Source organism: Cucurbita pepo, chromosome 5, assembly GCF_057944985.1.
Source record: "Cucurbita pepo subsp. pepo isolate OVF chromosome 5, ASM5794498v1, whole genome shotgun sequence".
NCBI classification, from domain to species: Eukaryota; Viridiplantae; Streptophyta; class Magnoliopsida; order Cucurbitales; family Cucurbitaceae; genus Cucurbita; species Cucurbita pepo.
In genome coordinates this window covers 4,722,229-4,735,816 of record NC_141802.1, presented here as the reverse complement: position 1 = coordinate 4,735,816, position 13,588 = coordinate 4,722,229, and the positions used below count along the sequence as shown (strand labels likewise).

General features: G+C 39.3%; 3 protein-coding genes across 3 annotated transcripts; 1 reads left to right on the top strand and 2 right to left on the bottom strand.

The window, feature by feature from the left end:
* Window positions 1-103: 103 nt before the first annotated feature.
* On the bottom strand, window positions 104-3,227 carry LOC111795991 (uncharacterized). The gene is made up of 6 exons (XM_023678663.2): window positions 2,954-3,227; window positions 2,668-2,809; window positions 2,113-2,271; window positions 1,386-1,646; window positions 574-1,239; window positions 104-487 (listed from the first exon to the last, which is right to left on the bottom strand). Exons 2-6 carry the CDS (start codon window positions 2,746-2,748, stop codon window positions 398-400), a joined length of 1,257 nt encoding a protein of 418 aa, XP_023534431.1. The 5' UTR covers window positions 2,749-2,809; window positions 2,954-3,227; the 3' UTR covers window positions 104-397.
* A 433-nt stretch (window positions 3,228-3,660) lies between these two features.
* LOC111795963 (glutamine-dependent NAD(+) synthetase) lies at window positions 3,661-8,875 on the top strand. Its single transcript, XM_023678619.2, has 14 exons — window positions 3,661-3,919; window positions 4,035-4,254; window positions 4,511-4,816; window positions 4,932-5,155; window positions 5,252-5,355; window positions 6,273-6,407; window positions 6,494-6,662; window positions 6,859-6,994; window positions 7,092-7,230; window positions 7,317-7,493; window positions 7,574-7,741; window positions 8,107-8,202; window positions 8,292-8,420; window positions 8,496-8,875. Exons 2-14 carry the CDS (start codon window positions 4,061-4,063, stop codon window positions 8,679-8,681), a joined length of 2,163 nt encoding a protein of 720 aa, XP_023534387.1. The 5' UTR covers window positions 3,661-3,919; window positions 4,035-4,060; the 3' UTR covers window positions 8,682-8,875.
* Window positions 8,876-8,954: 79 nt separating this feature from the next.
* On the bottom strand, window positions 8,955-12,851 carry LOC111795968 (endoplasmic reticulum chaperone BiP). The gene is made up of 8 exons (XM_023678627.2): window positions 12,673-12,851; window positions 11,789-12,056; window positions 11,479-11,693; window positions 11,146-11,388; window positions 10,195-10,674; window positions 9,936-10,090; window positions 9,754-9,836; window positions 8,955-9,663 (listed from the first exon to the last, which is right to left on the bottom strand). The coding sequence occupies exons 1-8, from the start codon at window positions 12,728-12,730 to the stop codon at window positions 9,165-9,167; spliced, it is 2,001 nt and encodes a 666-aa protein (XP_023534395.2). The 5' UTR covers window positions 12,731-12,851; the 3' UTR covers window positions 8,955-9,164.
* Window positions 12,852-13,588: the final 737 nt, after the last annotated feature.

Here is a 13,588-nt window from a genome sequence, read left to right as displayed (position 1 = left end):
GAGCGTAGAGCCAAAAGAATCTTATATGAAAATAGTTGAAGAACAAGTTAATTGCAGATGCTAAAAGAACATTTAACGAGGAAAAGGGATCAAATGTACAGAGTGAGCAACACAATCCATCAGGGCCAGGTGTAGCATAAATTAGAAACAGGGTCTGAAACTAAGTTGAATTTACAGCTTAGCACCTCCGGTAAGCCTAACATGGTTTCCAAAACAAGTCATTTCAGAAAGCATAATCTAGTTCTCAAGGAGAATTAAGTCCCATAGTTAACAGTTTTACACGACAGTATTCTGAAAAAAAAAGACAGCAGCCCAAGAGTATATTTAGTCAGGACAGCCTACTTGAGAAATCCTAAGACCATAGATGCTCAAATCTACTGAGGTTCCTCAGAACACTTCATTCCGTACGACGCCTCTTTTTAGCTAGATTCTCGAAAACCTGGTGGATATCTGCGGATGTGATAGGCTTTGACGAGTCGAACGATTCCTGAAAAGAAGAAAACATATATTCATTGACATTTATTCATCATTATAGACACAAAAACAAGGGAAATATTGAAACTGAATAAATACCAGGAATGTATGAATCTCATCCTTCATATCTGCAATGCCATTCAGAATCTCAATTTTCTCTACATGGCCAAGGTTATCAAACAACTTCAACTCAGCACCCTCTTGTTGCTGTAACTTCTCTTCCCTCTTCTGCTTTGCTATTTTCTCATATTCAGCAATGGAGTCCTCTTCATCTAGCAGGAAACTAATATTCATCCGCTTAAAATTATCGACGCATTTTTCACATCTGCACAAGGCACCCCTCCAGTTCTTTGAAAGAAACATTGGCTTGTTTTGAACGGCTGTAGAAGCAGATGACTGAGAAGCGCCAAGCACACAACTAACAGTTTGATCGTTATCTTTAATAGATTCGTTGGAACCACGATCATTCTCAGTAGTAGGTTCACTAAGCAAGCTGTTTTTGTCAGCAGATTTATCAGGAGCTACTGTAAGGTCGACATTGGCAGAATCGTGAGCATTGGCATCATCATCGCGCTTTACAGATGTACTATGTGAAAGTATGGGTTCTGGAGCATCATTTTTCTTGGTAACGTCCAAGGAGATATCAGAGGGCCTTCCCACAGCCCAAATAGAAGAAGGGTATTGACTCAGAAAAGAACAAACTGCAGAACATGCCGAGCATATGAAGTCCTCGTACAGGGGCTCCCCGTCTTCATCTCTCGGAATCTGCAGAAGAAACAAATGCATGTGATGCTTAAATCCACAGTAAGAAAATTCTAACATCATAGACATAAAGGCAAAGTAATTTTCTTATAAGGATAAGAATTTAGTCAGTGATTGTAATTCCATGAAAGGATTTTAAGCTAACACACCTCATCTATGGAACTGAGACCCAGATGTTCCTCGTGGAACCAATCCTCACACATACAGCACTGAATCATCTCCACCTGCTCTTCAACATCTGGATCAGGATAAGGACGATTGCATATGCAATATGAGCCTTTAAAGTTATGGTTATACGAATTGTTGGCATTTTCTACATCTTTGTTTGAGAACAGCTTGCAAATGAAATCTCCAAATTTTGAATTTCCACAGTCGCACCTGAAGTTCCTTTTCGTCCATAATTCCACAATCTTGCCCAATAGAACGACGACCATAATAAGACGAGGGGGTTAGGAAGCAAAGTACTTGGAAAGTTCAACGTAATTGAAATGAAGTCAAAACAATTGATATAAATCATTTATGCAACTTGGGAATACCAACCATCAATAATCGAAATGATATGTTCATGAATCAATGGACCTAGATTGTGAGATCCCACATCGGTTGGAAAGGGAAATGAAACATTCCTTACAAGGGAGTAGAAGCCTCTTCCTAATAGACACGTTTTAAAACCGTGAGGCTGACGGAGATACGTAATGGACCAAAGCGGACAATATCTATTAGCGGTGGATTTAGGCTGTTACATAGATATACAACATAAGGAACCACTAAATGCTTCCACAGAACAACAAGCCTATAGCTTGGCACTATACACTGGACAAAAGAACTTAAATCACTGCATATGCTACACAGAGTTGTTTTTCATAACATGTATACCTCGTGTCCATCGTGACAGGACAAGCTACATGCTGTGCAAACTCCGGCATTTCCATCAGGGGTACAAGTTAGACATGAGAAAATGGCTTGTCTCTTCAAATAACCCTTGCTGTAAGTACATTCCTTTCCTTCGTCACCTCCCAAAACCAAATCTGCTTCCTTGATTATATAACATAATGATAACAATAATCAGATACCAAGCACTCAAAAAGGATATACAGAAACAAGAAAGAAAGCATTAAAGTTGTATCACATTCTTGTGGAAAGCCAGAATAACCTTCGTTAAATGCATACTTTAGAACAGTATAGATTACAGGTACTATCTTCCAACTCACACTGGAGCACAAACAAAATGTCGCGACAGGTGATAAACTAACAATAAATAGGACGCCCCAATCGATTATAAGAAATAGATTAAGGTTTGAAGATATGAACACGCCATGAACCCTAATTATAGAAAACCCAGTACGTTTCCAGGCCATTACATCGCAAATTTTAGGAAAACCAACCAAACATCAGACATCTTTACTCGAAGAGTGGGAGAGAGTGAGTTACCAGCTCCTGTTCCTCAACTTCCTTCAGATACTCTTGAATAGAAATCGTCTGTTCGGTTTCGTCATCAAAAACTTCCGCCATTTGATATCGAACTCTGCAATAACCTTCAACAACACTCCACTTCCGATAATCGAAGCTAGTTCTGAGGACCCAAATCGGAAGATCAAACAACCCAAAAACAGAAGTCAGACTCAAAACCCCAAAATGAAAATTCGCGATAACAGCGATGGTGATGCCCTAGAACAAACGGGTGCGATCCCACGAAATTAAAGAGAAAAAAAAGTACCTTATTTGCCGCTGAAAGACCCCTCCGGCACCGGAAAGCGTTGAAATTGAAGCACAACACAAGAAGAGTCGATTGAGAGAGAGGCTTTTTCCCCCTTAGGAAGAGGAGAGAGTATCGGAGGAATGATAGCGAGAGGGATAGTGAATGGAAATGGGTTCGGGTCTCTTACGACATTTTCCCGCCACAAATAGCAAAAGAATATATACTTCCCTTCATCTTCTTCCCTCCACTTCCAAGTTCTAAGCCTTATGGATTGATTTTAATTTGTTCAACCCAAAACCAGAAGACATGTTCAAATTGTAGAGGGAAAAATCCTCATTAATTATATAATAAACTACAATTAATAAAAATCAATTAAGTATTCTATTCAATAATTATCTTATCCATAAATCCTTTTTTTTAATTCTTTTTATCTTTAGATTAATAAATTATTTTAACGGTAATATATCTCATTCAATATAATTTATTCTTCCGTATATAATATTTAATTTTTAAAATATAAATCAGATTAAATATTTATATAATTTGATTAAAATTATTTATTTGAATATAATTATTAAGATTTACCGAAAATAAAGTTAAAAATCTAAGATTTAAGGTAGAAAATTAAATTAAATTTCATTATATTTTCAGACATTTTCTTTTTTGAAGTATCACGGTTTTTATGCAAATCAGTTGAGACATGTCAAACCCAAACTCCGAACCTGGCTCAGGCTCGAGGACCATGTGACCCGTCGGGCTACCTGCTACCGGCTACCGAGTGGAACTTCCGCTTCCAATTTGAAGGTACCATCTAACAAGATGCCAAAAAGCCAGCCCCGCGGAATGCGGCCCAGGAGAATTTCTGGAGGCATAAAAAAGGACCAAACACGAGAACAAGAACAAAGAACAACCCCTCCACTCATCTGCTCCCTTCGTCAAGGTCGGCTCTGCAAACCTCTCTGAATTTTCGCTGGAGTAGCGTAGGTCAGTCCACACAAGCCCTCAATTTCTTGTTTTTCTCCTTTTACCCTTTATTTCTTTTCTGGTATTGATTCGAATGGGTTCATTGATACTTGATTTTGGTTTGAACAATTGTAAGGTGGGAAGGCTGAGGAATCGATAAATATGAGGCTGTTGAAAGTAGCAACGTGTAATTTGAATCAATGGGCCATGGATTTTGATTGTAATGTGAAGAACATCAAAGAGTCTATTGACGAGGCTAAACGTGCTGGCGCTGTCATCAGACTTGGCCCTGAACTCGAGATTACTGGATATGGCTGTGAAGACCATTTCTTGGAGCTCGACACTGTCATGCATGCGTAAGTTTTCTGCTTGTTATATCCCAATTTGATTGTTCTATGCGAAAATAGCTACAATTGGTTGTGGATTACTGTTTCAATAGACGTATTCATAAACTCGGATGATTTTGGATACCAGATGTATTCCTTAGCTTATAAACTCATGATCAACCCCTTAATTAGCCGATGTGGGACTCCTCTCCCAACAATTCTCAACATTTACTGGCTTCAAGTTTCTGGGGTGCTCAAATTTCTTCGTTTTTGGATACTTTTGCAGATGGGAATGCTTGAAGGATATACTTTCGGGTCCTTTGACTGATGGGATATTGTGCAGCATTGGCATGCCTGTTATCAAGGACTCCGAGCGTTACAATTGTCAAGTGCTCTGTTTCAATAGGAAAATTATTATGATACGTCCAAAAATGTGGCTTGCAAATGATGGGAATTACAGGGAGCTACGGTGGTTCACAGCATGGAAGCTAAAGGACAAGCTTGTGGATTTTCAGCTGCCTAGAGATATCTCTGAGGCTCTGTCACAAACATCTGTGCCTTTTGGCTATGGATATATTCAGTTTCTAGACACGTGAGTGCAAAAATTACTGGTTTTATTTGTTCTTGTTCTTTTTTCGATCCGAAATTCATATGCATATGTAACTTTTGATTTATGAGCTGATGCCTAGTGTGTTCCTTCTTGTTAGAACTGTTGCTGCTGAAGTTTGTGAAGAACTTTTTACACCTATTCCACCGCATGCTGAACTTGCTTTGAATGGGGTTGAAGTATTCATGAATGCTAGTGGAAGTCATCACCAACTAAGAAAACTTGATGTTCGTCTTCGTGCTTTTATAGATGCTACTCATACCCGCGGTGGAGTTTACATGTACAGTAATCACCAGGGTTGTGACGGTGGCCGTCTTTATTATGGTATACCTCTATTGCGTGTACTGTTTATTACCCATATTGACATTTGTAGTTTGTAGCGGGAGACAAGGGATTTATTGAAGTTATGTTTTGTTGTAGATGGTTGTGCTTGTGTTGTTATGAACGGCGAGCTTGTAGCTCAAGGGTCGCAGTTTTCCTTGAAGGATGTCGAGGTTGTGGTTGCTAGTGTAGATCTTGATGCGGTATGAAAACAATGTGAAGCGTGGGATGATTTACTTGATACCTTTATCTTACATTGATTAATGCAAGATACTTGCCTGCTTTTCGTTCTACTTATGGGGGAGAGAAAAGGAAGGGAAACGTGAAGTTGTTCCCGGCACAATTGGGAAGTTCTAACATAACTCATTAGTATCATTTGTTTGGTCACATGTTGAACTTAAATTATTGGTGTTTTCTACTCTTTAGGGGTGCTTTAGTGGTGTGGTAGATGTCTGGGATACCCTCCAAAGTTCTCGGTTCAAATCCCAAGTAAAACACTCAATAGATTAGAACTCGTGTTATTTCTCAAAACTGGCCTTGTTTGTCCTGGTGTGGTAGATGTCTGAGATACCCTTCAAAGTCCCAGGTTTGAATCCCTAGTAACACACTCAATAAGTTAGTGTAACAACTCAAGTCCACCACTAGTAGATATTGTTCGTTTTAGCCTTTTACGTGTTGCCGTCAGCCTTATGGTTTTAAAACATGTCTGCTATGGAGAGATTTCCACATTCTTATAAGGAATACTTCGCTCTCATCTCCAATTGATGTGGGATCTCGCAATCCACCCCTCTAGGGGGCCCAGCGTCCTCGTTGGCACACCGTTCAATGTTTGGCTCTAATACCATTTGTAACAGCCCAAGCCTACCACTAGTAGATATTGTCCGCTTTGGCCCGTTAACATACCGCCGTCAACCTCACGATTTCAAAATGCGTCTGCTAGGGAGAGGTTTCCACACCCTTATGAGGAATGTTTCGTTCTCCTCTCCAACCGATGTGGGAGTGGGCTATGGACATATTAGTGGTGCTCAATTACCCCTGCTTAAAAACAAATAAAGTCTTTTTCTTTCTTTCTTTCTTTTGTGCTAAACATTAAGTTTGAAGAGGCTGGTTTGCCTGTCAGGTTGCTAGTCTTAGAGGATCTATAAGCAGCTTTCAAGAACAAGCAAGCTATAAGACGACCGTTCCTTCTGTGGCAGCCCCATACAGTCTATGTCAGTCATTCAATCTCAAAATTTCTCTTTCAAGTCCCCTTGAGGTTAGTTACTACTTATTCAGTAGCATTTTATTTCATTATGTCAAAAACGTATATTTCCCGAGTGTAATGTAATTGATGATTTATAGATTAACTATCACTGCGCGGAAGAGGAAATAGCCTATGGACCTGGTTGCTGGTTGTGGGACTATTTAAGACGAAGCGGAGCTTCTGGATTTTTGCTTCCTCTTTCTGGTGGAGCTGATAGTTCATCTGTTGCAGCCATAGTGGGCTGCATGTGCCAGCTTGTCGTAAAAGGTTGGTTTTTGTTAGCACGGGTATTGGTAGAGTTGCCGTAGATATCTATTTTTCAATTTCAGTTAAGTTAGGATGAGAAAAATGAACGAGTGACTGTCGATAAAGTCATTGACTATCGGTGAATAAACGTTTTGCTAATTCTAACATACCCGTCACACTTGTATTCTCTTGGTTGTTTCCATTCATTGGCTTGCAGATATTGCAAAGGGAGACGAACAAGTGAAAGCTGATGCAATACGGATTGGACGTTATGCTGATGGAGAGTTCCCGACTGATAGTAAAGAATTCGCCAAACGAATCTTTTATACTGTATTTATGGGTTCTGAAAATAGGTGAGTAGAATGGCATGAATCTGTAGGTTGTGCACTTGTTCTTTTTGGTATGGTTCAAAATTGCGTATCGTTCACTGACCATGCTTGCTCCTTGTAGTTCTGAAGCAACACGTACACGAGCAAAGGTTCTAGCAGATGAGATTGGTTCGTGGCATCTTAATGTTTCCATAGACGGGATTGTTTCTGCACTTTTGTCTTTGTTCCAAACAGTTACTGGAAAACGTCCACGGTATAAGGTGAAAATACTTGCTTCTTTTCCTTCAAATTTTATTGTATTGCACACACAAGGAGTGGCTAAGGTCATTCTCGTCTTGTTTTGCAGTTAGATGGGGGATCTAACGTCGAAAATTTAGGCCTGCAGAATATTCAAGCTCGAATCAGGATGGTTCTGGCTTTTATGTTTGCATCGCTCTTACCTTGGGTACATGGTAAATCTGGATTCTACCTTGTTCTGGGTAGCTCCAACGTCGACGAAGGATTGCGTGGTTACTTGACGAAGGTTTGATATTATTTGAGATATTTAAGCTGCATTGTTTCTTTTTATGAGTATCTCATGTTTAGATTCTCGACTCGACACAGTACGATTGCAGTTCGGCAGATCTAAATCCAATTGGAAGCATCAGTAAGCAGGATCTTCGAGCTTTTCTTAGATGGGCTGCCACGCATCTTGGCTTCTCATCGTTGGCAGATATCGAAGCAGCTCCTCCTACAGCCGAGCTAGAGCCAATTCGTTCCAACTACAGCCAGGTTCATCTCTTCCACTGTTCCACATCTCATATTTTTCTTCAGATGCATTTCTTATCCTAGAAATGGATTATAAATTTTTATAAATTGTTCCTGATGTTAATGTTTTTGGATCTATTCTTGCAACCTGTGGTTCCCCTTATGGGTGTAAATCAATCGGGTCGGTTTTGTCACCGATCAAACTGTTGGTGAGGTTGGTCCAAATTACTGTTCGACCAACTTTACAAACGGTCGGTTTAGTTATGTATTTTAACATCGGTTTTGTTGCACGTGTTTTTCTGTTTTTAACAAATAGTTGCAGATAGGTAGATTGAATATGTTGTTGCCAGTACTTGTTGTTAAAGTAGTACTATTTTACTTGTAAACAGTTGGATGAAGTTGACATGGGAATGACATATGAGGAGCTCTCAGTCTATGGAAGGCTGCGAAAAATTTTCCGTTGCGGTCCCGTGTCGATGTTTAAGGTTTGTCCCATGTCGATGGAAATGACACTTTTAGCTTTTACTCACTTGACGATCTCATAATTTTTGGGAACTCTTTGTCCTTGTTTCAGAATCTCTGCTACCGTTGGGGTTCTAAGTTAACTCCGTCGGAGGTGGCCGAAAAAGTGAAACATTTCTTCAAGTACTACTCAATGAATCGACACAAAATGGTTGTTCTAACGCCATCTTATCACGCTGAGGTAAGTATATTCAATTGTATTGATACACAATTCATGTTTCTCGTTCTTTAGAAGCTTACAAAAATCTCGTTGCAGAGCTATTCCCCGGATGACAATCGGTATGATCTTCGTCAATTTCTGTACAACTCGAGGTGGCCATATCAGTTTCGAAAGATGGATAATCTTGTGAAGGAGTTGAATGGAGACAGTATTGCTATTAAGGAACCAAGTGGGATGGGGGTCGTAGCAGCAGGATCAGGGAAACCCAATGTTGGACTTTAGTTTATAAGCAAGGAAGTTCCAGTCTTTTTCGGGTCAAATTGGATGCCACAGGAATTGGACTTTTTTTTGTCATAATAATGTCTTGTTTATTTGTTCAGAGAATCAGAATGAGAAAAAAAAAAAAAAAAAAAAATTCTTTTTTCTTTTTTTTTGTTAGGGATTAATAAAATTATAGTAGGAATTATTTAGGTCAATCCAAAATTATTCTTTAATAATAAATAATAAAGTAGTATTTAAAAATGAAGAATTTAGTTAGATATTGGAAAAGCCAAGTGTGGGGAAATAGGATGAAATTATTAAAGTTGCACTAATTGAAAACTCTCAACATAAGTGATAATAAAATCCAAAATGTATCGCAAAAGAAGCTATCTAAAGAATTACTTACTACAACGTTTTCCATGGCCTCCTCCTACCACCCTCCTATACTTCCTCTCATTTCTCAACCCCAAAGAAGATCAAAATAAAAATTACTCGGTTATTTGTTTAGAGCTCATCGTGAGACTCATCATCTTCCGCCGACTCCCCAGCCCCTGGGGCACCACCAGACCTTTGGTAAACAGCCGTGATGATGGGGTTGCAGACGGCCTCCACCTCCTTCAGCTTCTCCTCATAGTCTTCCTTCTCGGCACTCTGGTTGTCGTCCAGCCATTCGAGAGCGTCCTTAACGGCAGTCTCGATCTTCTCCTTCTCATCAGACTCGAGCTTGTCGGCAAGTTTGTCTTTGTCGTTGATCTGGTTCTTCATGTTGTAGACATAAGTTTCCAGGCTGTTGCGGGCGTCAATTCTTTCCTTCACCTTCTTGTCCTCCTCAGCAAACTCCTCGGCTTCACGAACCATCCGGTCGATCTCCTCTTGGCTCAAACGACCCTTGTCGTTGGTGATGGTGATCTTCTCAGATTTTCCAGTGCCCTTGTCTTCGGCCTTAACATTCAGGATACCGTTGGCATCAACCTCAAAGGTGACCTCAATTTGTGGGGTACCCCTGTTATGTTAAATGTTCAAAAACAAAGTTTAAACATCTGAAAACATTTGCGGGTGAGACAGAATAAAGGGTGAGGGGAAAGAGACGTACCTTGGTGCTGGAGGAATTCCAGTTAGATCGAATTTCCCAAGGTTCCTACAGTCCTTAGTGAGACTCCTCTCACCTTCGAAGACCTGAATAGAAGAGGATTTTAGCAAAAAAAGAACATGATATGAAGATTGTAGAACGACTATACAATTTCAAGTTTACGTTTTTTTTTTGTCGAAGCATACCTGAATGGAGACGGTGGTCTGCTGATCCTGGTAAGTGGTGAAGACCTGAGATTTTTTGGTTGGGATGACAGTGTTTCTGGGGATCAATTTGGTCATCACTCCACCAACAGTCTCAATTCCAAGAGTAAGAGGGGCAACGTCAAGAAGAAGAATATCTGCATGGTAAGTGAAAAGATTTGTGAGTAAGTGAATACCAGGTTGTTAAAACAAGAAATTTAAAAAAAAAAAAAAAAAAAAAAAAAAAAAAAAAAAAATCTACCTTTAGTTTCTTCACCACCCTCTCCACTCAAGATGCTTCCCTGAACAGCAGCACCATAGGCAACGGCCTCATCGGGGTTCACACCCTTGTTAGGTTCCTTGCCGTCAAAGTAGTCTTTGAGGAGCTGTTGAACTTTGGGAATCCTGGTGCTACCACCAACAAGAACGATCTCATCGATTTGGCTCTTTTCTAAGCCAGCATCTTCCATTGCCTTCTTCACTGGTCCCATGGTCTTTCTGAACAAGTCGTTGTTCAACTCCTCAAATCGAGCCCTGGTCAATGGCTCAGAGAAGTCAGTACCATCGAAGAGGGATTCAATCTCAACGCGGACCTGGTGCTGGCTACTCAATGCCCTCTTGGCGCGCTCACATTCCCTTCTGAGCTTTCCAAGAGCTCTGTTGTCCTTACTGATGTCCTTTCCGTGCTTCTTCTTGATCAATTTAATGAAGTATTCCATGATCCTCTGGTCAAAGTCCTCACCTGAGGAAATGTACGCATATGATCAAGTCAAGTCTAATAACGTGAAATCAGATGCCATCAATTTCTATCCTATAGCTTGATACCAGTGTTAGAAACTTGATAACTCTACTACATTTCTTAGAACCTTCGATATTTCTTTCTACCCCAACTCATCAACAGAGAACTTTGATAAAAAATAAAAAAAAAAACAACTTCAAGCAAATTGTTTGGGCAGAATTAGTAGGGGCAGAGATTACACTAGTCCAATTGTCGTGCATGAGGAACGAAGACCTCGGATCCTAACGAACAACCCTTTACATTTTGAGTACATATAAGTGGATGATGATAGATTATAACTTTATTGTACGAGAAAATGCAATGTATGAACTGTTTAGAGAAATAACCTAGGGTGTTAAAATATTCCATTAATGTATTGAAAAAAAAGTCTATAAAGCAACAACCATACAAACATTAAACCAACAAAACTCTTACCTCCCAAGTGAGTGTCACCGTTTGTGGCAAGAACCTCAAAAACACCATTGTCAATAGTCAAGATACTGACATCAAAAGTACCACCACCAAGATCAAATACAAGAATGTTCTTTTCACCGCCTTTCTTGTCCAAACCATACGCAATGGCAGCCGCAGTGGGCTCGTTGATGATCCTAGCAACGTTGAGGCCAGCAATAATACCGGCATCCTTGGTTGCTTGCCTTTGGGCGTCGTTGAAGTAAGCTACACATAAAATAACAGAACTCTGTAAGCAAACAAGAAACAACAAATATCGAGAATCTCAGAATGATAAGCATTATATTATTTACTAACCTGGAACAGTGACGACGGCGTCCTTGATCTTCTTGCCAAGGAATGCTTCGGCTGTTTCTTTCATCTTTGTAAGAATCATAGCACTGATTTCCTCAGGGCTGAAAACCTTGGTTTCACCATCCTTGATCTTTACTTGAATGTAAGGCTTTCCATCCTTATTCACAATCTTGTAGGGAAAAAGCTTGATATCTTTCTGAACTTCCTTATCATCAAACCTGTTTTAAAAACAGAAATTTTTCATAAGAAAACTTGAAATCGTTGATTCTGAATCAGTGAAAGTTGTCCCAAGTCTCAAGAGATGGCTGCATACTTTCTACCAATAAGTCTCTTGACATCAAAGACTGTCCTTTCAGGGTTGACAGCTGCTTGATTCTTCGCAGCCTCACCGATCAATCTTTCACTATCAGTGAAAGCGACCCAAGAAGGAGTGATACGGTTTCCTTGGTCATTCGCTATAATTTCTACATGACCGTTCTTGTAGACTCCAACACAAGAATAAGTTGTTCCCAAATCGATCCCAATGACAGTCCCCAACTTAGTCGCTTCCTCTTTCGCGATGGAAATTGCGGACAAGCATCCTGAAATTTCAGCCAGGTTAATAACAATAGACCCATGCATTCGTCCAAAACGATAAAATCAAATGCTTTCCAAATATTTTCTTCAATTCAAACTAAAAAATTCCAAATCAATGATTCAATGAACCTCGCTTATACATTCCACAGATCAAAAAAAAAAAGTATCAATACAAAAACATGTACTTCTTCGAAGCTTTAGCGGGTGAACCTATTAAGAGAAGCTAATGCACAACACTCCGAGTCTTCATTATCCTGACATTACATCTACATGCAAGACATAGGAAAAACACTTGCAACAAATTTTAACACAAGAATTCAAACAAATGTCACTCTAGATCACCTTGAATCCCACATCCATCACCAATAAACAATATCAAGATTTACAGAGCAACCGTTCTCCGTTTAAAATCAACAAAATCAACAAATGTCTAGAAAACACTCCTGATCTGTCACAACAACTCTATAACAAACACCAGCCATTACAGTCCAGCAAAAAAGCAATCATGCTTAAGACTTCAAAATTACAATCTCATAAAACAGCACACAGATCTAAACACCTTGACCAACTAAAGAAACAATAATAAGCCAGATCTAAGGCATCGGAAGGAGAAAACATTACCGAAGAAAACGATTGCCAGTACGATCAGAGACCCTTGAGCTCTCCAGGAGCCAGCCATGGCGCTAGTGCCGCCGAAAAACTATCTCTGGAAGTTGAGAGAGTTGAAAGAAGAAAATGAAGAAAATGAAGAAAAATGCTTTGGAGTTCGTTTTTGGATTTAGAAATTTTCGGAAAACTATCAGCGCGAGGTGAGGTCTTATATAGTGAGATCAATGAAATTTCAGGTTGCCACGACCCTTCATTTTGCGTAGAACCGTGTCATTCATGATGACGTGGACCAATCAAACTTCGTGTAACGTGTTTGCAACCAATAATATTGCGTTGAGTGTTGGGATGATCCACGCCGTTGATTTGGTTTTTGATTTATACGTGGCGGTGTTTCATTGGATCAGATACGTAATGATGACCCGTTCTCTCTCTCTCTCACTCTTTTTTTTTCTTTTTCTTTTTCTTTAATTTCGATGTTTGTGAAGAGGCTTCTACATAGTTCCATAAATTAAATTGTTTGGGATTAAAACATACCTTTCGAATAATTTTAAATTTAATTAAATTGAAGTTTGAAATTCCAAATTTTAATTCTAATGCCAACAAAATTAATGTTCATAATTATTTTAATAGATGAAAGTAAAGCTGGAAGTTATATATAATCAACCAGAATTTTTTAAAAATTAACTACATAAATATATTAATTTTGTCGTTAATTTAAATTAAATTAAAGTTTAACATCAAAATTAACTAAAATAAGTTCATAGGTAAAATTATGGCACTAAGATTTCTAAGGGTTTAGCCAAGGTTTAGCTCAGAACCTCATCGACAATATCTTTTGTTTCGTTCAAGCGTAAATCAAAGAGAATTGAAAGACTCAACAAATGAAAGAGAAAGGGAGTCTTGGCCGTGTTCGTTGGAGGCTGGGTAC

What these genes read in the sequence shown, in the direction of transcription:
- LOC111795991 (XM_023678663.2), bottom strand. Translation starts at nt 2,748, where the DNA reads ATGGCGGAAGTTTTTGATGACGAAACCGAACAGACGATTTCTATTCAA. An exon ending in AAGTTGAGGAACAGGAGCTG is followed by an intron (nt 2,272 to 2,667) that starts GTAACTCACTCT and finishes TATATAATCAAG; the next exon opens with GAAGCAGATTTGGTTTTGGG. An exon ending in GTCTCAGTTCCATAGATGAG is followed by an intron (nt 1,240 to 1,385) that starts GTGTGTTAGCTT and finishes TTTCTTCTGCAG; the next exon opens with ATTCCGAGAGATGAAGACGG.
- LOC111795963 (XM_023678619.2), top strand. Translation starts at nt 4,061, where the DNA reads ATGAGGCTGTTGAAAGTAGCAACGTGTAATTTGAATCAATGGGCCATG. An exon ending in CGGTGGCCGTCTTTATTATG is followed by an intron (nt 5,156 to 5,251) that starts GTATACCTCTAT and finishes GTTTTGTTGTAG; the next exon opens with ATGGTTGTGCTTGTGTTGTT. An exon ending in CGCCATCTTATCACGCTGAG is followed by an intron (nt 8,421 to 8,495) that starts GTAAGTATATTC and finishes ATCTCGTTGCAG; the next exon opens with AGCTATTCCCCGGATGACAA.
- LOC111795968 (XM_023678627.2), bottom strand. Translation starts at nt 12,730, where the DNA reads ATGGCTGGCTCCTGGAGAGCTCAAGGGTCTCTGATCGTACTGGCAATC. An exon ending in CGCCGTCGTCACTGTTCCAG is followed by an intron (nt 11,389 to 11,478) that starts GTTAGTAAATAA and finishes TTTTATGTGTAG; the next exon opens with CTTACTTCAACGACGCCCAA. An exon ending in GGGTGGTGAAGAAACTAAAG is followed by an intron (nt 10,091 to 10,194) that starts GTAGATTTTTTT and finishes CTTACCATGCAG; the next exon opens with ATATTCTTCTTCTTGACGTT.